Source organism: Phyllobates terribilis, unplaced genomic scaffold, assembly GCF_046119375.1.
Source record: "Phyllobates terribilis strain yellow unplaced genomic scaffold, ASM4611937v1 Scaffold_1__5_contigs__length_1240528914, whole genome shotgun sequence".
NCBI lineage: Eukaryota > Metazoa > Chordata > Amphibia > Anura > Dendrobatidae > Phyllobates > Phyllobates terribilis.
Window position 1 is genome coordinate 1,127,398,243 of NW_027362761.1, and position 27,818 is coordinate 1,127,426,060.

Below are 27,818 nucleotides of genomic sequence, written 5' to 3' on the forward strand. Positions count from 1 at the left end.
TTCTGTATTTTCATGACTATGCAAATTGTACATTCACACTGAAGGCATCAAAACTATGAATTAACACATGTGGAATTATATACTTAACAAAAAAGTGTGAAACAACTGAAAATATGTCTTATATTCTAGGTTCTTCAAAGTAGCCACCTTTTGCTTTGATGACTGCTTTGCACACTCTTGGCATTCTCTTGATGAGCTTCAAGAGGTAGTCACCGGAAATGGTCTACCAACAATCTTGAAGGAGTTCCCAGAGATGCTTAGCACTTGTTGGCCCTTTTGCCTTCACTCTGCGGTCCAGCTTACCCCAAACCATCTCGATTGGGTTCAGGTCTGGTGACTGTGGAGGCCAGGTCATCTGGCGTAGCACCCCATCACTCTCCTTCTTGGTCAAATAGCCCTTACACAGCCTGGAGGTGTGTTTGGGGTCATTGTCCTGTTGAAAAATAAATGATGGTCCAACTAAACGCAAACCAGATGGAATAGCATGCCGCTTCAAGATCCTGTGGTAGCCATGCTGGTTCAGTATGCCTTAAATTTTGAATAAATCCCCAACAGTGTCACCAGCAAAGCACCCCCACACCATCACACCTTCTCCTCCATGCTTCACGGTGGGAACCAGGCATGTAGAGTCCATTCGTTTATATTTTCTGCGTCGCACAAAGACACGGTTGTTGGAACCAAAGATCTCAAATTTGGACTCATCAGGCCAAAGCACAGATTTCCACTGGTCTAATGTCCATATCTTGTGTTCTTTAGCCCAAACAAGTCTCTTCTGCTTGTTGCCTGTCCTTAGCAGTGGTTTCCTAGCAGCTATTTTACCATGAAGGCCTGCTGCACAAAGTCTCCTCTTAACAGTTGTTGTAGAGATGTGTCTGCTGCTAGAACTCTGTGTGTCATTGACCTGGTCTCTAATCTGAGCTGCTGTTAACCTGCAATTTCTGAGGCTGGTGACTCGGATAAACTTATCTTCAAAAGCAGAGGTGACTCTTGGTCTTCCTTTCCTGGGGCGGTCCTCATGTGAGCCAGTTTCTTTGTAGCGATTGATGGTTTTTGCAACTGCACTTGAGGACACTTTCAAAGTTTTCCCAATTTTTCGGACTGACTGACCTTCATTTCTTAAAGTAATGATGGCCACTCGTTTTTCTTTACTTAGCTGCCTTTTTCTTGCCATAATACAAATTCTAACAGTCTATTCAGTAGGACTATCAGCTGTGTATCCACCTGACTTCTGCACAACACAACTGATGGTCCCAACCCCATTTATAAGGCAAGAAATCCCACTTATTAAACCTGACAGGGCACACCTGTGAAGTGAAAACCATTTCCGGTGACTACCTCTTGAAGCTCATCAAGAGAATGCCAAGAGTGTGCAAAGCAGTCATGAAAGCAAAAGGTGGCTACTTTGAAGAACCTAGAATATAAGACATATTTTCAGTTGTTTCACACTTTTTTGCTAAGTATATAATTCCACATGTGTTAATTCCTAGTTTTGATGCCTTCAATGTGAATGTACAATTTTCATAGTCAAGAAAATACACAAAAATCTTTAAATCAGAAGGTGTGTCCAAACTTTTGGTCTGTACTGTATATGGTAATTAAGGTATAATAAACAACGCCTCAAACAATTCTAAAGTTGGAAATTACTCTAGCATAGCAAATGTTACAGAATAAATGGTAGTAAAGCTAAAAAAATTGTTTTAAGAATTAAATGAAAAACGTTGAGAAATATAAAGATGTCACCTTATAACAAATGTTCTTAAATAGCACCTGTCAAATTATGCAATCAATATCAAATAACAATACATGCTCAGGGAAGCTATCACTGCAAGGTAGGACAACGGGAGCAAAATTATATATTCTAAGGTTGCTTGAGAAATACAGTATATAATGGCTATTTAATTGCAGACATTTGACTTGCACAGATGGTATATTGGACAATAACTCTGCAAGATTTAAAATTAAAATGATGTAGGTATTGGGCATAGCATATTTATTACTGTTGCATTCTAAAATGATTTCGTCTGAACATAAGAAAAAATATTAGAAAAAAGATAAACAGTATCTGCGCCAATGGTGAAAATAATAGGTGGTATTATTTAGCATTTAACTGAACTTAGATAATTCTTTTTAAGCTATGTCAAGTTTTGTTGTTTTCAAAAATACTTAGTATCCAAAAGATAGTACAGGATCTGCTAATTATTGAAAGATACACTAACTTATTGAGAACTAGAAAATTTTACATTTTTGCACTTTTGTTTTTTCCTCATAATTTTCCATACACAGACATATGAGGGCTTGTTTTTTTGTATTGAAAAATAGGAAAAAAAGTCAGATGAAATGGTTGTCCAAGCAAAAAAATATTAAAATGTTTATCCCATGCGGTGAATGGATAAACAACAACTTGAAATGGCAAACATTTAAGTTTATTTTATTATTTTAAATCCCCAAAAATGTTAATAAAAAGAACAGTATTTTGCCACAATTATATGGTTATCACAGCAATAAGTAGCATTTTAAATCCAAAGACACAGTAATTTGAGTAGAAACTCAAGCCCAAAAATGTATGAATTATACTGTAAATCTGTTAATAATACTATTGTGTTCTTGTGAGTTCTTAAGGTGTTAACACAGCATTTACCAATTTGCTGTAATAAAGTTACAAAACTGCTATTAGATGAGTATTTTGCATCTAAAAATTTGTACGTGTCAGCAATAACTTTGACACTTTTTGCAACTTGACAAAACTAATCCCCTTTGTTGGACACCATTAAATTATTATTATTAGTAATCAAGAGGAAGCATCTTTCACTTCATCCTGATTACGTATATGCCAGAAGGTGGGGGGAGTGATGCCAGGGCTAATTGGGCGCAGGGATCACGTAACATAACAACCGCATGTGAGCCCAGAGAACATGAGTGCCGACGCCACGGAACGGTGCCGGCACAGGAGGTATGAGTGTTTTTATTTGCACAGGGGCAAACATTTAGAACGAAAAGGGTTTATCCTCGTAGTGGACAGCCCCTTTAAATTGTGATGTGAAAGCAAAGATTTTTCTCTTTTGGGGCATTTAAAAGATACAGTTGTCTGAAAATGATTTACTAAAAAATTCTGCTGCAACTACAATAGTAAATAAGCTACAAACAAAGGCAAAGAAGTGTGTGGTTTTATTTATCTTTCACTAAGCAAATTTTGAAACAAAAACTAGATACTTCTTGGATAACAGGTGACCATGTCCTGGATGTGATGACCATATAACACTGTCTTCTGGGTCAATAGAATTCTTTTGAAACTGACTCTTGACTTATAAAATGCTGTTCAAGGTTTAGGGAAGTGCAGTTTGGTGTCACTTAAGGCTGCTTAATTTGGAAATATTTCTCCACTGGCATTGCTACTATTTATCTATTTTTATAGTTTTTAATAAAATTAAATGTTTTACAAACCTACCGCCAGCTTCTTGTTTAAAGCTGTTTCAAAATTTGACAAGAATTTGCACATTGACAACTACTGTACCTCTATTCATAGAAAATAACATTTGGTGACATATTATATGGTTTTTATTGGTGCATAAAATAAAACTTTTTTTTAATCTCCTCTTTCGCATTCTGAAAATGTGATGTGAAATCATTCCAGATCAGAAAAGCCAGGTCATCATTTTAGATGAAGCTTGAATTTATCTGTTCATAAAACAAAAAGTTAACATCCCGTTTTATTCTCAATTACATTACAGTGTCCCATCAAGTCACAATAGTTTACTTAGAAAAAACAGTATAGTAAGTTAGAAACATTGTAACTTGTGACAGTAAGGGTATGTGCACACATGTTTTTGCCGCATTTCCCCCCCCACACATTTTTGCCTCAATAAAAGCAGCATTTTGCTGTCCCAGCAAAGTGAATGAGACTTTTGAAATCTCATGTACACATTGCTTATTTTCTCCTTGCAGATTTGAAACTGTTTCATATCTGCAGTATGCCAATTCTTTCACTGCTTTTACAGCGTTTTTCACCCACTCTAATGACTGGGAAAAAAAGCATCAAAAACACACATAAAATGCATGTTTTTTATATAGCGTTTTGCTGCCAAAAGACATTTTTGATGCAGAAATGTAAGCAGCACTCAGCTACATCTGGATGCCTTGCTGAACGGTGGCATGATGCGACCGTTCAGCCCGGCATCCAGGAGAGACACTGAGCTGTGCATGAAGAACGTAGCTTCAGTGTTGACTGCTGACATGAGGAAGGTGACTGGAGTTCATAGCCGATGAACTCCGGTCTCTTCACTGATGTCACTGTTAGCTGCGTGAGAAACTTTGTATAATGTCACCGTTCAGCAAGGCATCCAGATGTAGCCGAGTTGGGCTCGTCGAGGGACAAATGGATTATCGGACAGGTGAGGAATATGTTGGTTTATTTATTTTTAATTTTACAATAATAAATGGGTGAAAGAGGGTGGGGAGTGTTGACTTAAAATAAAGGAGTCTGTGTGATTATTCTGGCTGTGTCTTTATTATATTTCACTATGGGGTTAGTAATGGGGGCATCTTATAGATGCCTCCCCATTACTAATCCCTGGGTTTGATGTCAGCTGACATTACAAAGCTGACATCAACCCCAATACTATTACCCCACTTGCCACCACACCAGGGCAAGTGGGAAGAGCTGAGGTTAAGTGACAGAATTAGCGCATCTAATGAATGCGCCATTTCTGGGGCGGCTGAGGGCTGATATTCTTAGTCTGGGAGGGGGCCAATATCCATCTCCCCTTCCTAGGCTATAAATATCAGCCCGCAGCTGTCTGCCTAGCCTTTACTTGTTAGGAAAAATAGGGGGACCCCACATAATTTTTTGGGGTTACCTGTTCTTAATAACCAGGAAAGGCTAAGTAGATAGCTGTGAGCTGATATTAATAGCCTGGGAAGCTCCATGTTTATTACCCCCTTCCCAGACTACAAACATCAGTCCTTAGCTGTCAGTTTTCCCTCAGCTGATTAATTCTATCTATATCTATTCTATTCTATTCTGACAATTCACGCTGTGAATTCACTCTACTTGGCTAATGAAATGTCGGGTTTCCTGTGAGATGGGTGCGTAAAAATCGCACAGCACAAGCATGGTCCGTGTGCCATGCGATTTTTTTTCTCGCACCAACTGACTTTCATTGGTGAGTCTCGGGCCGTTTCACATGGCAATACGCAGCATGCTGCGAATTTTTCCTCACACCAATTCCAGGCGAGGAAACACTCGCATTTGAGCACTGACTCATTGACTAACATTGTACCGAGTGCAATGCGAGATTTTCTCACATTGCACTAGCTGAGTCTAAACGCTAATGTGAACGAACCCTTACCACAGCTTTCTGAGGCTTTTAGAAGCAGCTAATAACAGAGACCCCATACTATCTTGTCACATGTATAGATTTAAGCATATACAGTATGATACTGCAAGTACAACATCTGCAATGAGTTTGTATGTTCTCCCCATGTTTGCATGGGTTTCCTCCAAGTACTCTAGTTTCTTGCAACACTTTAAAGGGAACCTGCCACGTCCTAGCTGCTATGTACACTGCCCCCATTGCTTTGTTAGTGATGCAATGTGCATCACTAACAAGGTTTTTTAATTAAAATCGGTGGTAGTTTATAATGTTTTATAACATTATATGTACTTTGTACTACCTGCTCGTATTCAGTCATAGGGGTGTGATTCTCTCATTCAGTCATGGGCAGCACCGCATTTAGTCACTGCTGGCGCCATCCATGTATTTGAATACTGCTCCCGGCAAGGTTGTGTCTAGATAGGAGTTGATTTTTCTGTGCTCCTCACTTTAGCCACTCCGATCTAAACGCTTCATTGCTGAGGAGACAAGATCGGAGTTGCTGGAGTAAGAGCCTCAAAAAATCCCCTCCGATGTAGACAGCTCAGCACTGACACCACTAGATCGGAGTAGATTCCAGGATCCTCATACTCACTGCTGTCTAGTCGCCTCTACTGGTTTCTATTGTTTTTCTTATGCTTTTTTTATGCAATTGCTCATGTTTTTAATGGAGCAAACATCACAAGTCAAAAATGATTTTTTACACTGTTATATGTTTTATGAATTTGGGCAAAATTCTTTTTTTTCCAGATTAATGAAATTTACATTTTTATTGTCGCTTTATGAAATCTAAAAATTCATCTTATCGCTGATTGTACAGTTTTGCCAGAATGTGACTCATTTGTCCACAGTCCTGCTCGCAGCACCGAAGAGTGGGCGAAGCTCCGTGGGGAGAGGCGCAAAAGAGCGCCCCTGACAGTCACCATAATGTACAACACAGAAGTGACAAATTATTACAGGAATATCTAAGGTCACTGGAGAACACTGTTTTTATAATTTACACCACTTTTGTGATGTCAATTCTGATGATTCTGTCGGCAGCTCCATTACTGTCACGACCCTCCCCGCAAATCTCCACCAAATCTTAGTTTGAAGTTGATTTTTTGGGGACCTCACTCCAGCAACTCCATTCTAGTACTACTCACCTCACTAGTGAGCCGCCTACAGTGGAGGCTAAAATGAGGTCCTCAAATAATCATCTCCAATCTAGACGACTCCTTATAGAAGTGGCTAGAATGCAGTTACTGCAGTGCGGGGATGTAACGAGGCCCCGGAATAAATGAGATTACAGGTGGTTCAAAACTGAACAATCAGAGCTGTGTGTATTTTTTTATATTACAGAAAGCGATAATAAAAAAACTCACATTATTAATTAAAGAAAAATTCACAAAGTGGCTGAGCTTTCTCCCTCTCACCCTTCATTAAAGGCGATATCCATTCCTGTCGTTCAGCTGCCTCTGCTGACGTCATGTCGACAGAGCGGAGGCTTCTTTTCCGCTCCACTGTGTTGACAGGGTGAGACTGACGATGTCATTCTGATTGACAGCTAGATTACCACTGTCTAACTGGGGGAGAAGGCTGTCAATCAGAATGAGTCAGACATCACGCTCTGCCCAGTCAGCAGAGGCAGCTGAATCCCCGACAGGAATGGTCTGTGACTGCTCTGTGCCGAGGAAGAACACCACTGGGCACAACAGGCAGGTAAGTAGCAATTACCTGCCTGTTAGTGCTTAACACATTTTTTGTTTTTCATAAAGTCCCTGATATCCCCTTTAATGAAGGGAGAAAGCTCGGCCACTTTGTGAGCTTTTTTTAATTAATAAAGTGAGTTTTTTTTATTATCACTTTCTGTAATATAAAGACATACACACAGCTCTGATTGTTCAGTTTTGATAGAATTCAAATTTCCCTGTATGTCCACATGTCTCAGCGCAACCGACAGAATCATCAGAACTGACATCACAAAAGTGGCGTAAATTATAACAGCAGTGTTCTCCAGTGACCTTAGATATTCCTGAAATAATTTGTCACTTCTGTGTTGAACATTATGGTGACTGTCGGGGGCACTTCTTTACGCCTCTCCCCACGGAGCTCCGCCTACTCTTCATAATGTCTAGTCTCCTCAGCAGTGAAGCATCCATATCGGAGTGGCTGAAGTGAGGAGCACAAAAAATCAACTCTGATCTAGAAGCAACCTTGCAGGGAGCAGGATTCAAATACATGGGCGGCGCCAGCAGTGAGTGAGTGCGGTGCTGCCCATGACTGAATGAGAGAATCACACCCCTATGACTGAATACAAGCAGGTAGGACAAGTGCATATAAAGTTATAAAATCATTATACTGCCACCGATTTTAATGAAAAAAGCTTGTTAGTGATGCACATTGCATCACTAACAATGCAATGGGGGCAGTGTACATAGCAACTAGGACGTGACAGCTTCCCTTTTTAGATCGATTTCTCTCTCTGTCACCTGATTCTCTCATTCTTATTTGGATTCACACTAAAACTGATCCACTGAAAATCAGAAAATTTGTAAATTTGATTTCATGCTACACTGTAGGTTGACACATGTAATTTAAATAAAGGAAAGCTGCAATTGTGAAAAGACAAGTGTATATCACATACTTTAAAAGAAAATACACATTTGTAGCTTAAATACATTAAACGTATTACCATTTTAATCAAGTTGTTGATGTTTTCCTTGTAATTGTCTCCGTCTGCATCTTTACACAATGCTTTTAGGTGCGCAACCAACTGCTGCCAGATTTTAGAAGTTCCATTTGGCGTCCAAAGTTTACTATACAAGCGTTTCCAGCTGGAAAAAAAAAAAATCAACATTACCTAATATAAGGTCCTCAGTGCCACCCGTACCCGAACCATCGCAAGACAAGTGAATACCTACGTCACGCATACCACGTGACTGGACATCCCGCAGGTCCTCGCGAAAGGAAACAGGTACCGCTACACAGGGTACCCGCCTCACTGGAGCCTCCGGCCGGGACTCCGTGAGCGTCGAGACGCCCACATAGATGACCACCACTGTCCTCAGCTACAGGGCAGCAACGACAGAAACACTGACCACCGGAACTAAAGGTACGTGGCAGCAACATCAGCAGTTACCCCTACTATAGGACTCTAGCTACACCACGCAGAGTCCTCACACTCCTGCACTCATCTTTACCTGGCATTATCATCGTCTACGAAGCATACAGAAACAATCCCTCTCTGGTTCCTCCTGGTAACCCTCTCAACCAAATAGGATCTCGAGTGAAACCCTCTACTCCATCCTCTGCAGTAACGCAGTGTATCACCCACTCCAGACACCACTGGAAGGTGCCCATGTGAAACTATACCTGCCAATACTGCCTACGGAGCATATAGGAGCAAAACCCTCTACAGCTCCTCCTGTCAGCTACTGCAGCCACCAAGGAAATTAAGGGAGAGAGTCTCCACTCTTTCCTTGCAGTCACTTAGTGGTACATCCACCGCAGATACCACAAAAGGTGCCTCTGTTAGACCAAGCGTCCCACCATACAAGGTAAATCCAATCAGGTAATCTAATCTATTGGACATAGCCACACCTGTCTACTGTCCTAAGAAATATTAACTTTCTATATCACAGAAAAACGGCAGCAACACAACCTTCTGGATAACAACATTGGTAATCCTGCCAGTATTCCCACCATCCCACTAAATCAGGTATGAACTATAGGAATAGAGACCATTATCCTTAAACACATACCACTCTCTTAAAAAAAAAAAAAAAAAATACTCAGATCAAAATTGCACGTTTCCGACTTTTCTACGGACTCCTCGGTCAGAGAAACTAATCAGACATGGGCACAGCCCCAAAAAATATCATAGGTATTTGTGCTATCCATGAAAACCACAGATAGCACTTGTATGAAAAATTCAGTATGTGCCCCAGCCCTAAATGGCACACTAGAGGTTAATTCCGGATAATAAACTTTATGCTTTGAGAAAACATTTAAAGACTTGGTCCATCTGACCAAGAGATCAGGGATTTTTTTTAACTCTATCTATATATACATATAAAGAAAGAAAGTTAAAGAAAAAAAAGAACAACATATAAGCAAGACAATTACTCAATATATCCTCACCCTTCCATCCCAACCCAAACAGAAGGCACAGTCCAGCCACAATTCAGCATACTTTCTCCAGGGTATTCACACATTAATAGTAAACCCTTCATAACTTTGATGTACATGTATGTTAAAAGTCATGTCCCTGACTTTGATGTGGGCTCCCACGCCGAGCACACAACTTTCCCCACACATAACTACTGATTTAATCAATCTCTGTCAGCGGAATTTAACATGCAGTGGCGGGGGGGGATTTCATGCCACGTCCCAATTTTCACGCCCGTGATGTGATCATGGTCTGCCAATGGGTTGTCAGCCGGGGGTCTGCTGATGACCCCCAATGCCTGTCATTACGATCCTCCTGTGAAAGTCAGCATTTAGCTGGCATTCATAGGAGAGCGTGATTTTAGCACAAGCGATCAGATGATCGCAGCTTCAAATCCCTTAAGGGGACTATTAAATACACTAGTGAGTGAAAAAAAGTAAAAAACAAAACAAAACAAACAAAAAAAATAAAAATAAAAAAATTATATATATATATATATATATATATATATATATATATATATATATATGACGCGCCCCTGGGCCTGTGTCGCGCTGCGTTGCGCACGCGGGAGCTTACCCGGAGCCGGATCTCTTGAGGGTTGTAGTCTCGTGGCGGTGACCCGGTCCGTGCCCAGGGAGTCAAACTGAGCGGCGATGTAACAGCGGTAGATGTAGGACGACTACGCCACCCGTTGAATGCAGCTATGGAGCTGCCGCTGCAGGACAGTCCGCTGAGGCCGGTGGATGGATGGTGCAGCGTAGATGGTATAACCCCCAACGGGAGGGGTATGGCCTCAGGGCAGCAGATGTGGATGATGGGGGTAGCAGGAACCACTCAGAGACGGTGCGGTGTAATTCAGGGTCTTTACTGGTAACAACGATAGACCCTCCCGGAGTACTTGCTAGTGAACGGGGCCTGGTCAGTCCTTGAGCAGATGGGATCTCCCCTGGCCAGGCGGAGTTGTAGGCCTCCCAAACTGACTGTACTCTTCTGGCTACCTTGCTAGAAGCGGATATAAGTAGCCCACGTCCCTGAGTGTACCGTGTGGTGCTCACCCGTATGGCCGGTGACTCGGGGCCTTCTAATGGCTTCCGCTCCACGATGGCGGTGCTGGTCCCACGCGTGTGACCGTGCCTTCGGGTTTCTGGGCCTGAGGACCTGAAATCCCCTGCCGGTCGGCTTCTGCTGCTGGGTAAGAGTTAGTCCCCACAGCCTCGGACGCCGGGTCCGGTAAGAAAGCTTCTCAGTCAGGGCGAGCTCTGCAGCTGCCAGCCCCTGACTCGTAGTAGTATTGCTTCTGCTGTTTCTTGTCTCTACTCTCCTTGACTCCAGGCTCAGGCCCCAGGACAGGGCCTGCCAGTGGAGCAGAGCCCATAGAGCAGCTCTGCTCCCTGTCTTCTCTTCTCAGAACTCCCTACCCTGCCTCAGCCCCAGGTTTATATAGGGGAAGTCCTTCCCCTCCCAAGACTGGGCAGGAGGGGTGTGGCATGCACAGGATCCCTGACCAAAGGACCTCCCACCTGCTCTCAGACGTAATATCTCTATCACTGTGGCAACCAGACCCCTGGGGTGTCACATTCCCCCCTAGTGAAATTTAGTACTCCGGGACTAAACATATTTTTTTTTAGAAATACATAACAAGGTATAACGATAACAATACAATAAGAAAAACACATAAGATGGTTACGGCGTGTCCGCAACCGGGTGCAGTTTTGAAAAGCAAGGTGTCCATTTCACCAAAACAGGGAGACGTAACCAGGTAGGGGTCTGTCCTACCCCGAGTCCTTAACAGTCTTTTAGTCCATCCTGGGTTACGCTCCACTAACTGTACAAAGGATTCCCGGTAAATCCACCAAGGACTCCTATAAATAACTGGAAACACATAATATTTACAAGATATGGCCGCTCTCAGTCCTCGGCCAGTGGGGAAATGGGATGGCTGCTCACAGTCCTCAGCCTGGTTAAGGATAGGGGACACACGGGAACAGTTCACACTTGTCCCAACGGGGACCATATTTTAATTAGCAACACAAGTACCCCTACGGGTAACTATGTACAGTTCCACTTTACCGTACTTCAGTAACGGCATCCTCCTGCTCCTTCTTGTGTGTAGGCTTCAGACCCGTCCGGGTCCTCTTGGCCTTCCTCGTATTGGTAGTACTGCAGCTCCTCCTCAGTCAGACGGTGTACATGGAGGGCGTACAGTCCTTTGGCACCCTTATGCCGGGTGAAGGTAACCACATCACCCGGATAGAGATCACGTCCGCGGTGCCCGTCCGGGCTGGTATGTTGTGCGAAAAGATCTGCGCCCAGGGGTAGCACTGTGGAGGTTGAGGGCGCCGTAGGGGCGGCAGCGCCCGGGGGTACTCGGCCTTGCGACCAGGCCGGGGGTGCTTTGGAAGTAGAGGGCGCTGTTGGAACAGCGGCGCCCTGGTTCACTAGGCCTTGCGACCGGGCCTGGAGAGGGTCGCCGTTGATGACGCCCGGGGTCAGAGAGTGCGACTTTGGGCCTGGGCGCGGGCTGGTGGTGGCGGTGCCCAGGGCTGGAGGGCTCGGCCGCAGGGCTTGTTGCGGGGGCTGGAGCAGGTCGGTGTTCGCAGCGCCCGGGGTCAGCGGCTCCACCAGGGGGCCCGGGAGCAGGCTGACGCTGGCAGCGTCCGGGACAGGGAGACTCCTCTTACCTGCTCCCGCGACCGCTCCTGCGTCACGCGTCTTCTCCTGGTGCTGGTCGGGGCCCGCGACGGCTGGGGCGCTGCCGATGCTGGGCAGCTTAGTCTGCTGCCGGTCCGCCATCTTGCTGTCCGTTCCTGGTGTCCTCCTCCCCCCTAGTGGACCGTGGCCTACCTTGCGATGATCCTCTTCCGTAGGCTGCGGCTCCGCAGTGGATCGTCAGGGTTGAGGACCTTCCGTCGCGCTCCTGTGACGTCGGCGTCTGCTGGGCTCCTTCCCGGACCTTACGCAACGTCCGGACGTGAGGCGGGGCTTCAGTTCTCGCGCGCTTTCGGAGTCCACGCCCCTCTTCTTCCCGCGCGGCGTCCTCAAGATGGCGTCCAATGGCGGGAAAACTCCACGGAGGGCGGGAAGAAGGCAGAAGATGGCGCCGGATGGCGGGAAACTTCACCGATGGCGGGAAGAAGGCTGAAGATGGCGCCGGATGGCGGGAAACCTCACCACTGGTAAGTTTGAACAGTCTTTGCTTTTCAGGCACGCAGTACCCGGTGGTTGCGGGCACGAAATCCTGCCGACTACGCCAAAGTTGACGCGCCCCTGGGCCTGTGTCGCGCTGCGTTGCGCACGCGGGAGCTTACCCGGAGCCGGATCTCTTGAGGGTTGTAGTCTCGTGGCGGTGACCCGGTCCGTGCCCAGGGAGTCAAACTGAGCGGCGATGTAACAGCGGTAGATGTAGGACGACTACGCCACCCGTTGAATGCAGCTATGGAGCTGCCGCTGCAGGACAGTCCGCTGAGGCCGGTGGATGGATGGTGCAGCGTAGATGGTATAACCCCCAACGGGAGGGGTATGGCCTCAGGGCAGCAGATGTGGATGATGGGGGTAGCAGGAACCACTCAGAGACGGTGCGGTGTAATTCAGGGTCTTTACTGGTAACAACGATAGACCCTCCCGGAGTACTTGCTAGTGAACGGGGCCTGGTCAGTCCTTGAGCAGATGGGATCTCCCCTGGCCAGGCGGAGTTGTAGGCCTCCCAAACTGACTGTACTCTTCTGGCTACCTTGCTAGAAGCGGATATAAGTAGCCCACGTCCCTGAGTGTACCGTGTGGTGCTCACCCGTATGGCCGGTGACTCGGGGCCTTCTAATGGCTTCCGCTCCACGATGGCGGTGCTGGTCCCACGCGTGTGACCGTGCCTTCGGGTTTCTGGGCCTGAGGACCTGAAATCCCCTGCCGGTCGGCTTCTGCTGCTGGGTAAGAGTTAGTCCCCACAGCCTCGGACGCCGGGTCCGGTAAGAAAGCTTCTCAGTCAGGGCGAGCTCTGCAGCTGCCAGCCCCTGACTCGTAGTAGTATTGCTTCTGCTGTTTCTTGTCTCTACTCTCCTTGACTCCAGGCTCAGGCCCCAGGACAGGGCCTGCCTGTGGAGCAGAGCCCATAGAGCAGCTCTGCTCCCTGTCTTCTCTTCTCAGAACTCCCTACCCTGCCTCAGCCCCAGGTTTATATAGGGGAAGTCCTTCCCCTCCCAAGACTGGGCAGGAGGGGTGTGGCATGCACAGGATCCCTGACCAAAGGACCTCCCACCTGCTCTCAGACGTAATATCTCTATCACTGTGGCAACCAGACCCCTGGGGTGTCACATATATATCCCCAACAAATGTTCAAATCACCCCCTTTTTCCCCATTAAAAATAAAACAATTAAAAAAATACATATATTTTGTTTTCACTGTGTACGTAAAAGTCTGATCTATCAAAATATAGAGTATATTAATCCGATCAATAAATGGTGTAACAAAAAAAAATCAAACGGCCAGAATTGTGTTTTTTTGGCGCCATTAGGCCCCCTTCATGCGTCCGTTTTTTAAGGACCACAAATACGGACATACGCACACCCATTGTATTCAATGGATCTGTGCACGTCAGGTTTTTCACACGGACCATGTGTTCATGTGAAAAACCCGCAGACATGTCCATTTTTTTGCACAGCATGGACAAAATGCATGCTACACTCGTGCATACTGATGACACATCCATGTGTCATTAGCATGACACATACTTACGCCTGGGAATCAGCGTTACAGCTCGCACTGATCCCCGGTGCTAGTTGCTGAAGGCTGCTCTCATCATTGTCACATGCTCACGCTGAGATCAGCACGAGCAGGAGACAATGATGGGAGAAGTATTCAGCACTCGCTGTGTACATGCTGTGTAAAATGAAGAATTAAATAAAATAAATGGAGTGGGATCCCACCGATTATTCTTAACCAACAGAGGGAAAGCTGCCCGCTGGAGGCTCATATTACTAGCCAAAAATGTTCCCTGGCTATTAATAACAGCTTACTGCTGTTTGATTAGCGTTTACTAGCTAGATTGCAGGGGGACTCCAGAAAAAACTGACGTAGGGTCAAAAATAAAAAAGCTAATTTATACTCACCTTAACGCCTATTCCAATAGGGACAGTATGGATTCTTTCCAGTCGGACAGGCGAGGCATATGTTTTTTATATTTGCTTTTTTACAGGGGTCAATGGCTTCATTGGAATAGGCATTAAGTGAGTATAAGGTTATGTTCACATGATGCGGTTTTAATGCGTTTCTGCGGCGGTTTTTCAGCTGCGGAAACGCATTAAAACTGCTAGTTAATAGGTCTGCCATGCATAGCAATGGTAATCCGGATGTGCTGTGCATATGATGTGGCAATTTCCGATCCGGATTACCATTCTGGCAAAAACCGCAGCATTACCATTGTTCGGGCGTTTCCGCCACGAATTCACGCCCATTGACTTGCATTGAATCGCAGGAATAATCGCAGGAATAATATCTATACCTGCGGGTTTGCTGGGTTTCAATGAAAGTCAATGGGCGCAAATTTGCGCTGGAAACGAGCTGCGGGTGGTACCTGGATCGGGAGAGGAGGCTACTATTCCTCTCATCTGACCGCCGCTCTGGCTAATAACAGCGAGAGCGGCGTGGATGGAAGAAGCAGTAGTCTGCTCTGCCCATCCCGAGTGCCCGCGGTAAAAAAAAAAAAGTAAAAATAAAAAAAATAAACCTGTATACTCATGTATCCGGTGGCCCCAGGTGTCCTCCTGGTCCCCGGCGGCGATGCGCTGCTCCCGGCGGCCAGCAGTATACTGCGGGGGGCAGGCTCGCCTCCCGCAGTATACTGTGCTTCCAGGACCTTCGCTGACTACACCGATCAGCTGCCCACGATTCGGACGTAGCAGCGCTTTGGACCCATATTTTTGCTGCGTCTAAAATGTTGCATTCTATTGAATGCAGGTAAATCCACATGTGTTCACTGAACCATGTGGATTTATCGCATTCTATACTTCCTAGTGGTCAAATTTCTGTTGCGGAGACTAGCGACTCCACAAGAGAAATTGACATGCTGCGGTCCTGAGAGATGCACCGCATGTCCGTGTCCACGGGTGATTCACAGCCTCTGATGCACGCATAGTGGTCATGGCATTTCTAGAGATCCCATCTGCTATGCTGTAACATCTGGACGCTCCGTGTTTGATGCCGTATAAACATGCAGCGTCAAACTTGCAGCGGCTCCTGATTATGGCCACATACCCAAACTCACCCGCAGCATGTCAATTTCTGTAGTGGACATGCTAGTCTCCGCCGCAGATTTTGACCGATTTAAGTGTCATTATATGCGGTGGATTCACATATACTGACAACAAAAGTGCAGCATTAGAACACCGTGTTTTGGATGCAACAAAAATATGCTGCGTCCAAAGAGCTGCTTGCTGCTGTTCGTGGGGATGTAGAGGCTAACAAACCAACTGAGAGATGTTTTTTAGGTGCCATTTGCAAACATTTTCCCTGGCCATAATTATGGCCAGGGAAAATGTTAGCAAATGGCACCTAAAAATACCAGCTCACAGCAGTCGCATAAACTGCATGAATAGAAATGCTAATGAAGATTGGGTGAATGGGACTAGTTGACACCTAGCTCTTTTGTTTGGTGATGTCAAGGTGTCAATTAGATCTTTTCATGACCAAACAGACACATTCTTTAATAATTCAAATTAACCAATATACTCACCCCAGTTCTGATTGTAATCCAAGGTTTAAGCAATGTCCCACCAAATAACTTTATTTAGTTCCAAAAAGCATTCATTGATGTACAAAAATGAGTCAAAAACACGTCAAAACCGCATCAAAAACGCCAAGCGTTTTTCCTGCCAAGGAGATGCAGAAACGCTCAGGAAATTTCTGCTTCAAATCTTGATTGTGTGCACATACCCTAAATTTGCTTTTTTTTTCACAGGGGACATTGGATTCAATGGATTAGGTGTTAAGGTGAGTAAAACTGTGTTTTATATTTCTAAATAAATGTGTAAAACAGGGTGTTGACTTTTATATCAAATAAAGGATTGTATTCAGTCCATGTGTTTTTTTCTAAACTTTTATTATTATGGGGTTATAAATGGGTGCGTCTTGTAGATGCCTCTCCATTACTAACACCTGAGCTTCCTGTCAGTTGCCAATACAAGGCTGACATGAACCCCAACCCTGTTACCCCACTTGCCACCGCACCAGAGCAAGTAGAAAGAGCTGAGGCTAAGTGCCAGATTTGGCGCATCTTATTGATGCGCCATTTCTGGGTCTGCTGAGGGCTGATGTTATTAGCCTTGGAGGGGGCCAGGATCCATGGCCCCATCTTTGGCTATTAATATCAGCCCACAGCTGTCTGTTTAGCCTTTGCTACATAGAATTTAAAGGGGGACCCTTTTGTAAAATACTCTCTGGGGTCCCCCCTGTAATCTAGCCAGTAAATGCTAATCAAAGAGCAGTGAGCTGTTATTAATAGCCAGGAAACATTTTTGGCTAATGGCCCTTTCCCTGGCTAGTAATATCAGCCCCCAGCAGGTGACTTTCCCTCTGTTGGATAAGGATAATCAGCGGGAGACCCCCCCATTTATTTTATTTAATTCTTCATTTTAGAGATCATGTACACAGCGGGTGCTGAATACAACTCCCATCATTTTCATACAACTTATTCTCACAGCAAAGTTTGCCTAGAAAAATTACAAGTACAGTGGGGAAAAAAAGTATTTAGTCAGCCACCTGACTTTTTCCCTCACTGTATATTAGACCATAAAAATTAAACTTTATTATGACATAATTGTCACTCACATCTGGACCAATTACATCTTGATACTCAAATGGTTCTAGTTACAGCAGAAAATGAGGCACTCTATACCCCCATCAAACATGTCCAGGGACTGAAAGCTACCTCATGGTTCCTCAAGAACAGTAACTTGGATCCTGTGCTTGCTGAATTAGTCATCATATTACTTGAATTTGTATTAACACACAATTGCCTCCTGTTCAAGGATCAGTTGTTTTTGCAAATACAGGGGACAGCCATGGAGGCAGCCTGTGCCCATGTGTATGACCGAGAGAATATGTTGTTTGATTATGTTTGAGTTTCTGACCTAGATTTACTATATAGGATACCATTTTAGGATTTTTGTAGTTAATATCCCATCATTGTCGCCTAGTCCCACTGATCTCAGCCGGAGCAGGGACAATGATAAGAGCTGCATTCACCAGTCAGCACCAGGGATCAGCGCGAACTGTACTGCTTTTCCTGGGCGCCGGTGCGTGTCACACGGACACATATACACACGTATGCCACATACGTACATAAGGATGGCACACGAACACAGACCACGGATCTCACCAGCACTGGTTTTTACTGTACAGGAATCACCAGGATGTGTGAAGGAGGCCTAACATTACAATAAATTACAATAACAGGTGATCAAAACATTTTATCTACCCCAAAATGGTATCAGTAAAAACATCAGCTAAGTGTGCAAAAAAATAAGCTCTCACACAGCCTCATATACCCAAAATTATAAGTTTTTCGGGTCTTGGAATATTGCAACTAGAGATGAGCGTTGTTCGACTCGAAATCTTTGGGCTTCTAGCAGTGTGTGGGACTTGGTCTATTAGTCCATCTATACTAACCTCCACCAGGTTGCAAATTAAAAATAATTTTTATCTGCATCTAGCTCTGAAAAAATATTTGGGCTTCTAGCAGTGTGTGGGACTTGGTCTATTAGTCCATCTATATTAACCTCCACCAGGTTGCAAATTAAAAATAATTTTTTTTCTGCATCTAGTTCTGAAAAAGTATTTGGGCTTCTAGCAGTGTGTGGGACTTGGTCTATTAGTCCATCTATACTGACCTCCATCAGGTTGCAAATTGAATATAATTTTTTTCTGCATCTAGTTCTGAAAAAATATTTGGGCTTTTAGCAGTGTGTGGGACTTGGTCTATTAGTCCATCTATACTAACCTCCACCGGGTTGCAAATTAAAAATAATTTTTATCTGCATCTAGCTCTGAAAAAATATTTGGGCTTCTAGCAGTGTGTGGGACTTGTTCTATTAGTCCATCTATACTGACCTCCATCAGGTTGCAAATTCAATATATTTTTTTCTGCATCTAGCTCTGAAAAAATATTTGGGCTTCTAGCAGTGTGTGGGACTTGGTCTATTAGTCCATCTATACTAACCTCCACCAGGTTGCAAATTAAAAATAATTTTTATCTGCATCTAGCTGTGAAAACATATTTGGGCTTCTAGCAGTGTGTGGGACTTGGTCTATTAGTCCATCTATACTAACCTCCATCAGGTTGCAAATTGAATATAATTTTTTTCTGCATCTAGCTCTGAAAAAATATTTGGGCTTCCAGCAGTGTGTGGGACTTGTTCTATTAGTCCATCTATACTGACCTCCATCAGGTTGCAAATTCAATATAATTTTTTTCTGCATCCAGGTTTGAAAAAATATTTGGGCTTCTAGCAGTGTGTGGGACTTGGTCTATTAGTCCATCTATACTGACCTCCATCAGGTTGCAAATTCAATATAATTTTTTCTGCATCTAGCTCTGAAAAAATATTTGGGCTTCTAGCAGTGTGTGGGACTTGTTCTATTAGTCCATCTATACTGACCTCCATCAGGTTGCAAATTGAATGTAATTTTTTTCTGCATCTAGCTCTAAAAAAATATTTGGGCTTCTAGCAGTGTGTGGGACTTGTTCTATTAGTCCATCTATACTGACCTCCATCAGGTTGCAAATTGAATATAATTTTTTCCTGCATCTAGCTCTGAAAAAATATTTGGGCTTCTAGCAGTGAGTGGGACTTGTTCTATTAGTCCATCTATACTGACCTCCATCAGGTTGCAAATTGAATATAATTTTTTCTGCATCTAGCTCTGAAAAAATATTTGGGCTTCTAGTAGTGTGTGGGACTTGTTCTATTAGTCCATATATACTGACCTCCATCAGGTTGCAAATTGAATGTAATTTTTTTCTGCATCTAGCTCTAAAAAAATATTTGGGCTTCTAGCAGTGTGTGGGACTTGTTCTATTAGTCCATCTATACTGACCTCCATCAGGTTGCAAATTGAATATAATCTTTTTCTGCATCTAGCTCTGAAAAAATATTTGGGCTTCTAGCAGTGTGTGGGACTTGTTCTATTAGTCCATCTATATTGACCTCCATCAGGTTGCAAATTGAATATAATTTTTTTCTGCATCTAGCTCTGAAAAAATATTTGGGCTTCTAGCAGTGTGTTGGACTTGTTCTATTAGTCCATCTATACTGACCTCCATCAGGTTGCAAATTCAATATAATTTTTTTCTGCATCCAGCTTTGAAAAAATATTTGGGCTTCTAGCAGTGTGTGGGAATTGGTCTATTAGTCCATCTATACTGACCTCCATCAGGTTGCAAATTCAATATAATTTTTTTCTGCATCTAGCTCTGAAAAAATATTTGGGCTTCTAGCAGTGTGTGGGACTTGTTCTATTAGTCCATCTATACTGACCTCCATCAGGTTGCAAATTGAATGTAATTTTTTTCTGAATCTAGCTCTAAAAAAATATTTGGGCTTCTAGCAGTGTGTGGGAGTTGGTCTATTAGTCCATCTATACTGACCTCCATCAGGTTGCAAATTGAATATAATTTTTTTCTGCATCTAGCTCTGAAAAAATATTTGTGCTTCTAGCAGTTTGTGGGACTTGTTCTATTAGTCCATCCATACTGACCTCCATCAGGTTGCAAATTCAATATATTTTTTTCTGCATCTAGCTCTGAAAAAATATTTGGGCTTCTAGCAGTGTGTGGGAGTTGGTCTATTAGTCCATCTATACTGACCTCCATCAGGTTGCAAATTGAATATAATTTTTTTCTGCATCTAGCTCTGAAAAAATATTTGGGCTTCTAGCAGTGTGTGGGACTTGTTATATTAGTCCATCTATACTGACCTCCATCAGGTTGCAAATTCAATATATTTTTTTTCTGCATCTAGCTCTGAAAAAATATTTGGGCTTCTAGCAGTGTGTGGGACTTGGTCTATTAGTCCATCTATACTAACCTGCACCAGGTTGCAAATTAAAAATAATTTTTATCTGCATCTAGCTCTGAAAAAATATTTGGGCTTCTAGCAGTGTGTGGGACTTGGTCTATTAGTCCATCTATACTAACCTGCACCAGGTTGCAAATTAAAAATAATTTTTATCTGCATCTAGCTCTGAAAAAATATTTGGGCTTCTAGCAGTGTGTGGGACTTGTTCTATTAGTCCATCTATACTGACCTCCATCAGGTTGCAAATTGAATATAATTTTTTTCTGCATCTAGCTATGAAAAAATATTTGGGCTTCTAGCAGTGTGTGGGACTTGTTCTATTAGTCCATCTATACTGACCTCCATCAGGTTGCAAATTCAATATATTTTTTTCTGCATCTAGCTCTGAAAAAATATTTGTGCTTCTAGCAGTGTGTGGGACTTGGTCTATTAGTCCATCTATACTGACCTCCATCAGGTTGCAAATTCAATATAATTTTTTTCTGCATCTTGCTCTGAAAAAATATTTGGGCTTCTAGCAGTGTGTGGGACTTGGTCTATTAGTCCATCTATACTGACCTCCATCAGGTTGCAAATTCAATATAATTTTTTTCTGCATCTAGCTCTGAAAAAATATTTGGGCTTCTAGCAGTGTGTGGGACTTGTTCTACTAGTCCATCTATACTGACCTCCATCAGGTTGCAAATTGAAAATATTTTTTTTCTGCATCTAGCTCTGAAAAAATATTTGGGTTTCTAGCAGTGTGTGGGACTTGTTCTATTAGTCCATCTATACTGACCTCCACCAGGTTGCAAATTCAATATAATTTTTTTCTGCATCTAGATCTGAAAAAATATTTGGGCTTCTAGCAGTGTGTGGGACTTGTTCTATTAGTCCATCTATACTGACCTCCATCAGGTTGCAAATTGAATATAATTTTTTTCTGCATCTAGCTCTGAAAAAATATTTGGGCTTCTAGCAGTGTGTGGGACTTGTTCTATTAGTCCATCTATACTGACCTCCATCAGGTTGCAAATTGAATATAATTTTTTTCTGCATCTAGCTCTGAAAAAATATTTGGGCTTCTAGCAGTGCGTGGGACTTGGTCTATTAGTCCATGTATACTGACCTCCATCAGGTTGCAAATTGAATATAATTTTTTTCTGCATCTAGCTCTGAAAAAATATTTGGGCTTCCAGCAGTGTGTGGGACTTGTTCTATTAATCCATCTATACTGACCTCCATCAAGTTGCAAATTCAATATATTTTTTTTCTGCATCTAGCTCTGAAAAAATATTTGGGCTTCTAGCAGTGTGTGGGACTTGGTCTATTAGTCCATCTATACTGACCTCCATTAGGTTGCAAATTCAATATAATTTTTTTCTGCATCTAGCTCTGAAAAAATATTTGTGCTTCTAGCAGTGTGTGGTACTTGGTCTATTAGTCCATCTATACTGACCTCCATCAGGTTGCAAATTCAATATATTTTTTTCTGCATCTAGCTCTGAAAAAATATTTGGGCTTCTAGCAGTGTGTGGGACTTGTTCTATTAGTCCATCTATACTGACCTCCATCAGGTTGCAAATTGAATATAATTTTTTTCTGCATCTAGCTCTGAAAAAATATTTGGGCTTCTAGCAGTGCGTGGGACTTGGTCTATTAGTCCATGTATACTGACCTCCATCAGGTTGCAAATTGAATATAATTTTTTTCTGCATCTAGCTCTGAAAAAATATTTGGGCTTCCAGCAGTGTGTGGGACTTGTTCTATTAGTCCATCTATACTGACCTCCATCAAGTTGCAAATTCAATATATTTTTTTTCTGCATCTAGCTCTGAAAAAATATTTGGGCTTCTAGCAGTGTGTGGGACTTGGTCTATTAGTCAATCTATACTGACCTCCATTAGGTTGCAAATTCAATATAATTTTTTTCTGCATCTAGCTCTGAAAAAATATTTGTGCTTCTAGCAGTGTGTGGTACTTGGTCTATTAGTCCATCTATACTGACCTCCATCAGGTTGCAAATTCAATATATTTTTTTCTGCATCTAGCTCTGAAAAAATATTTGGGCTTCTAGAAGTGTGTGGGAGTTGGTCTATTAGTCCATCTATACTGACCTCCACCAGGTTGCAAATTAAAAATATTTTTTATCTGCATCTAGCTCTGATAAAATATTTGGGCTTCTAGCAGTGTGTGGGACTTGTTCTATTAGTCCATCTATACCGACCTCCATCAGGTTGCAAATTGAATATAATTTTTTTCTGCATCTAGCTCTGAAAAAATATTTGGGCTTCTAGCAGTGTGTGGGACTTGTTCTATTAGTCCATCTATACTGACCTCCATCAGGTTGCAAATTCAATATAATTTTTTTCTGCATCTAGCTCTGAAAAAATATTTGGGCTTCTAGCAGTGTGTGGGACTTGGTCTATTAGTCCATCTATACTGATCTCCATCAGGTTGCAAATTCAATATATTTTTTTTTCTGCATCTAGCTCTGAAAAAATATTTGGGCTTCTAGCATTGTGTGGGAGTTGGTCTATTAGTCCATCTATACTGATCTCCACCAGGTTGCAAATTAAAAATAATTTTTATCTGCATCTAGCTCTGAAAAAACATTTGGGCTTCTAGCAGTGTGTGGGACTTGGTCTATTAGTCCATCTATACTGACCTCCATCAGGTTGCAAATTGAATAGAATTTTTTTCTGCATCTAGCTCTGAAAAAATATTTGGGCTTCTAGCAGTGTGTGGGACTTGTTCTATTAGTCCATCTATACTGACCTCCATCAGGTTGCAAATTCAATATAATTTTTTTCTGCATCTAGCTCTGAAAAAATATTTGGGGTTCTAGCAGTGTGTGGGACTTGGTCTATTAGTCCATCTATACTGACCTCCATCAGGTTGTCAACTCAATATAATATTTTCGGCATCTAGCTCTGAAAAAATATTTGGGCTTCTAGCAGTGTGTGGGACTTGTTCTATTAGTCCATGTATACTGACCTCCATCAGGTTGCAAATTCAATATAATTTTTTTCTGCATCTAGCTCTGAAAAAATATTTGGGCTTCTAGCAGTGTGTGGGACTTGGTCTATTAGTCCATCTATACTGACCTCCATCAGGTTGCAAACTCAATATAATTTTTTTCTGCATCTAGCTCTGAAAAAATATTTGGGCTTCTAGCAGTGTGTGGGACTTGTTCTATTAGTCCATCTATACTGACCTCCATCAGGTCGCAAATTCAATATAATTTTTTTCTGCATCTAGCTCTGCAAAAATATTTTGCTTCTAGCAGTGTGTGGGACTTGGTCTATTAGTCCATCTATACTGACCTCCATCAGGTTGCAAATTCAATATATTTTTTTTCTGCATCTAGCTCTGAAAAAATATTTGGGCCTCTAGCAGTGTGTGGGAGTTGGTCTATTAGTCCATCTATACTGACCTCCACCAGGTTGCAAATTAAAAATAATTTTTATCTGCATCTAGCTCTGAAAAAATATTTGGGCTTCTAGCAGTGTGTGGGACTTGGTCTATTAGTCCATCTATACTGACCTCCATCAGGTTGCAAATTGAATATAATTTTTTTCTGCATCTAGCTCTGAAAAAATATTTGGGCTTCTAGCAGTGTGTGGGACTTGTTCTATTAGTCCATCTATACTGACCTCCATCAGGTTGCAAATTCAATATAATTTTTTTCCGCATCTAGCTCTGAAAAAATATTTGGGCTTCTAGCAGTGTGTGGGACTTGGTCTATTAGTCCATCTATACTGACCTCCATCAGGTTGCAAATTCAATATATTTTTTTTCTGCATCTAGCTCTGAAAAAATATTTTGGCCTCTAGCAGTGTGTGGGAGTTGGTCTATTAGTCCATCTATACTGACCTCCACCAGGTTGCAAATTAAAAATAATTTTTATCTGCATCTAGCTCTGAAAAAATATTTGGGCTTCTAGCAGTGTGTGGGACTTGGTCTATTAGTCCATCTATACTGACCTCCATCAGGTTGCAAATTGAATATAATTTTTTTCTGCATCTAGCTCTGAAAAAATATTTGGGCTTCTAGCAGTGTGTGGGACTTGTTCTATTAGTCCATCTATACTGACCTCCATCAGGTTGCAAATTCAATATAATTTTTTTCTGCATCTAGCTCTGAAAAAATATTTGGGCTTCTAGCAGTGTGTGGGACTTGGTCTATTAGTCCATCTATACTGCCCTCCATCAGGTTGCAAACTCAATATAATTTTTTTCTGCATCTAGCTCTGAAAAAATATTTGGGCTTCTAGCAGTGTGTGGGACTTGTTCTATTAGTCCATCTATACTGACCTCCATCAGGTTGCAAATTCAATATAATTTTTTTCTGCATCTAGCTCTGTAAAAATATTTGGGCTTCTAGCAGTGTGTGGGACTTGGTCTATTAGTCCATCTATACTGACCTCCACCAGGTTGCAAATTAAAAATAATTTTTATCTGCATCTAGCTCTGAAAAAATACTTGGGCTTCTAGCAGTGTGTGGGACTTGGTCTATTAGTCCATCTATACTGACCTCCATCAGGTTGCAAATTGAATATAATTTTTTTCTGCATCTAGCTCTGAAAAAATATTTGGGCTTCTAGCAGTGTGTGGGACTTGGTCTATTAGTCCATCTATACTGACCTCCATCAGGTTGCAAACTCAATATAATTTTTTTCTGCATCTAGCTCTGAAAAAATATTTGGGCTTCTAGCAGTGTGTGGGACTTGTTCTATTAGTCCATCTATACTGACCTCCATCAGGTTGCAAATTCAATATAATTTTTTTCTGCATCTAGCTCTGAAAAAATATTTGGGCTTCTAGCAGTGTGTGGTACTTGGTCTATTAGTCCATTTATACTGACCTCCATCAGGTTGCAAATTCAATATATTTTTTTTCTGCATCTAGCTCTGAAAAAATATTTGGGCTTCTAGCAGTGTGTGCGAGTTGGTCTATTAGTCCATCTATACTGACCTCCACCAGGTTGCAAATCAAAAATAATTTTTATCTGCATCTAGCTCTGAAAAAATATTTGGGCTTCTAGCAGTGTGTGGGACTTGGTCTATTAGTCCATCTATACTGACCTCCATCAGGTTGCAAATTCAATATAATTTTTTTCTGCATCTAGCTCTGAAAAAATATTTGGGCTTCTAGCAGTGTGTGGGACTTGTTCTATTAGTCCATCTATACTGACCTCCATCAGGTTGCAAATTGAATATAATTTTTTTCTGCATCTAGCTCTATTAAAATATTTGGGCTTCTAGCAGTGTGTGGGACTTGGTCTATTAGTCCATCTATACTGACCTCCATCAGGTTGCAAATTCAATATATTTTTTTTCTGCATCTAGCTCTGTAAAAATATTTGGGCTTCTAGCAGTGTGTGGGAGTTGGTCTATTAGTCCATCTATACTGAGCTCCACCAGGTTGCAAATTAAAAATAATTTTTATCTGCATCTAGCTCTGAAAAAATATTTGGGCTTCTAGCAGTGTGTGGGACTTTTTCTATTAGTCCATCTATACTGACCTCCATCAGGTTGCAAATTCAATATAATTTTTTTTCTGCATCTAGCTCTGAAAAAATATTTGGGCTTCTAGCAGTGTGTGGGACTTGTTCTATTAGTCCATCTATACTGACCTCCATCAGGTTGCAAATTCAATATAATTTTTTTTCTGCATCTAGCTCTGAAAAAATATTTGGGCTTCTAGCAGTGTGTGGGACTTGTTCTATTAGTCCATCTATACTGACCTCCATCAGGTTGCAAATTCAATATAATTTTTTTATGCATCTAGCTCTGAAAAAATATTTGGGCTTCTAGCAGTGTGTGGGACTTGGTCTAATAGTCCATCTATACTGACCTCCATCAGGTTGCAAACTCAATATAATTTTTTTCTGCATCTAGCTCTGAAAAAATTTTTGGGCTTCTAGCAGTGTGTGGGACTTGGTCTATGAGTCCATCTATACTGACCTCCATCAGGTTGCAAATTCAATATAATTTTTTTCTGCATCTAGCTCTGAAAAAATATTTGGGCTTCTAGCAGTGTGTGGGACTTGGTCTATTAGTCCATCTATACTGACCTCCATCAGGTTGCAAATTCAATATAATTTTTTTCTGCATCTAGCTCTGAAAAAATATTTGGGCTTCTAGCAGTGTGTGGGACTTGTTCTATTAGTCCATCTATACTGACCTCCATCAGGTTGCAAATTCAATATAATTTTTTTCTGCATCTAGCTCTGTTAAAATATTTGGGCTTCTAGCAGTGTGTGGGACTTGTTCTATTAGTCCATCTATACTGACCTCCATCAGGTTGCAAATTCAATATAATTTTTTTTCTGCATCTAGCTCTGAAAAAATATTTGGGCTTCTAGCAGTGTGTGGGACTTGTTCTATTAGTCCATCTATACTGACCTCCATCAGGTTGCAAATTCAATATAATTTTTTTCTGCATCTAGCTCTGAAAAAATATTTGGGCTTCTAGCAGTGTGTGGGACTTGGTCTATTAGTCCATCTATACTGACCTCCATCAGGTTGCAAACTCAATATAATTTTTTTCGGCATCTAGCTCTGAAAAAATATTTGGGCTTCTAGAAGTGTGTGGGACTTGTTCTATTAGTCCATCTATACTGACCTCCATCAGGTTGCAAATTCAATATAATTTTTTTCTGCATCTAGCTCTGAAAAAATATTTGGGCTTCTAGCAGTGTGTGGGACTTGGTCTATTAGTCCATCTATACTGACCTCCATCAGGTTGCAAATTGAATATAATTTTTTTCTGCATCTAATCCAGCCAATAGTTTTGGCCTAATACCACACTTTGGCCACTCAGCTCTGCTCGGTTCCCATCCATTGTTTTTTTGTGCAAACAACTCCAGAGTTGTGAATTAGTTAACCACCAAAATGAGTGGAAAAAGGCCTGCTGCTGGTGGAAAGGGGAATAGGCGTGTTGGGAAGGGGAAAAAAGGTTGTGTCCGTGGGGTAAGTGTTAAAGCAACAGTAACATCTGCAGAAGAAAGACCATCTTCCAGCGTAACTAAAATGTCTACTTCTTTTAGCGGACAATGTGATAAGATCCCTTTCTTATGGCCACGCCAATCGCTACAAATTCCAGATGAGGCACAAAACAGCAGGTGCTTCAACGGATATCAAGTGCTCCTTTAAGTGTGCTCTCCTCCACATCAACTTCAACATCACAAATTCTCCAGTCCTCAGAGGTGTCACCCCAATCGCACTTGCTTCCTCACAGCTCCCA

The 27,818-nt window shown here is 42.2% G+C and overlaps 1 protein-coding gene across 2 annotated transcripts in view; it reads right to left on the bottom strand.

Annotated features, from left to right (window-relative positions):
• Positions 1-3,549: 3,549 nt before the first annotated feature.
• LOC141161755 (uncharacterized) overlaps positions 3,550-27,818 on the bottom strand; it is a 1,209,981-nt gene continuing 1,185,712 nt past the window's right edge. For both annotated transcript variants that reach the window (XM_073647047.1, XM_073647037.1), the window contains 2 exons: positions 8,044-8,185; positions 3,550-3,675 (listed from right to left, as the gene is read on the bottom strand). In XM_073647047.1, the coding sequence (XP_073503148.1) occupies positions 3,655-3,675; positions 8,044-8,185 (163 nt within the window). In that variant the 3' untranslated portion in view covers positions 3,550-3,654. The remainder of the gene's footprint in view (positions 3,676-8,043; positions 8,186-27,818) is intronic.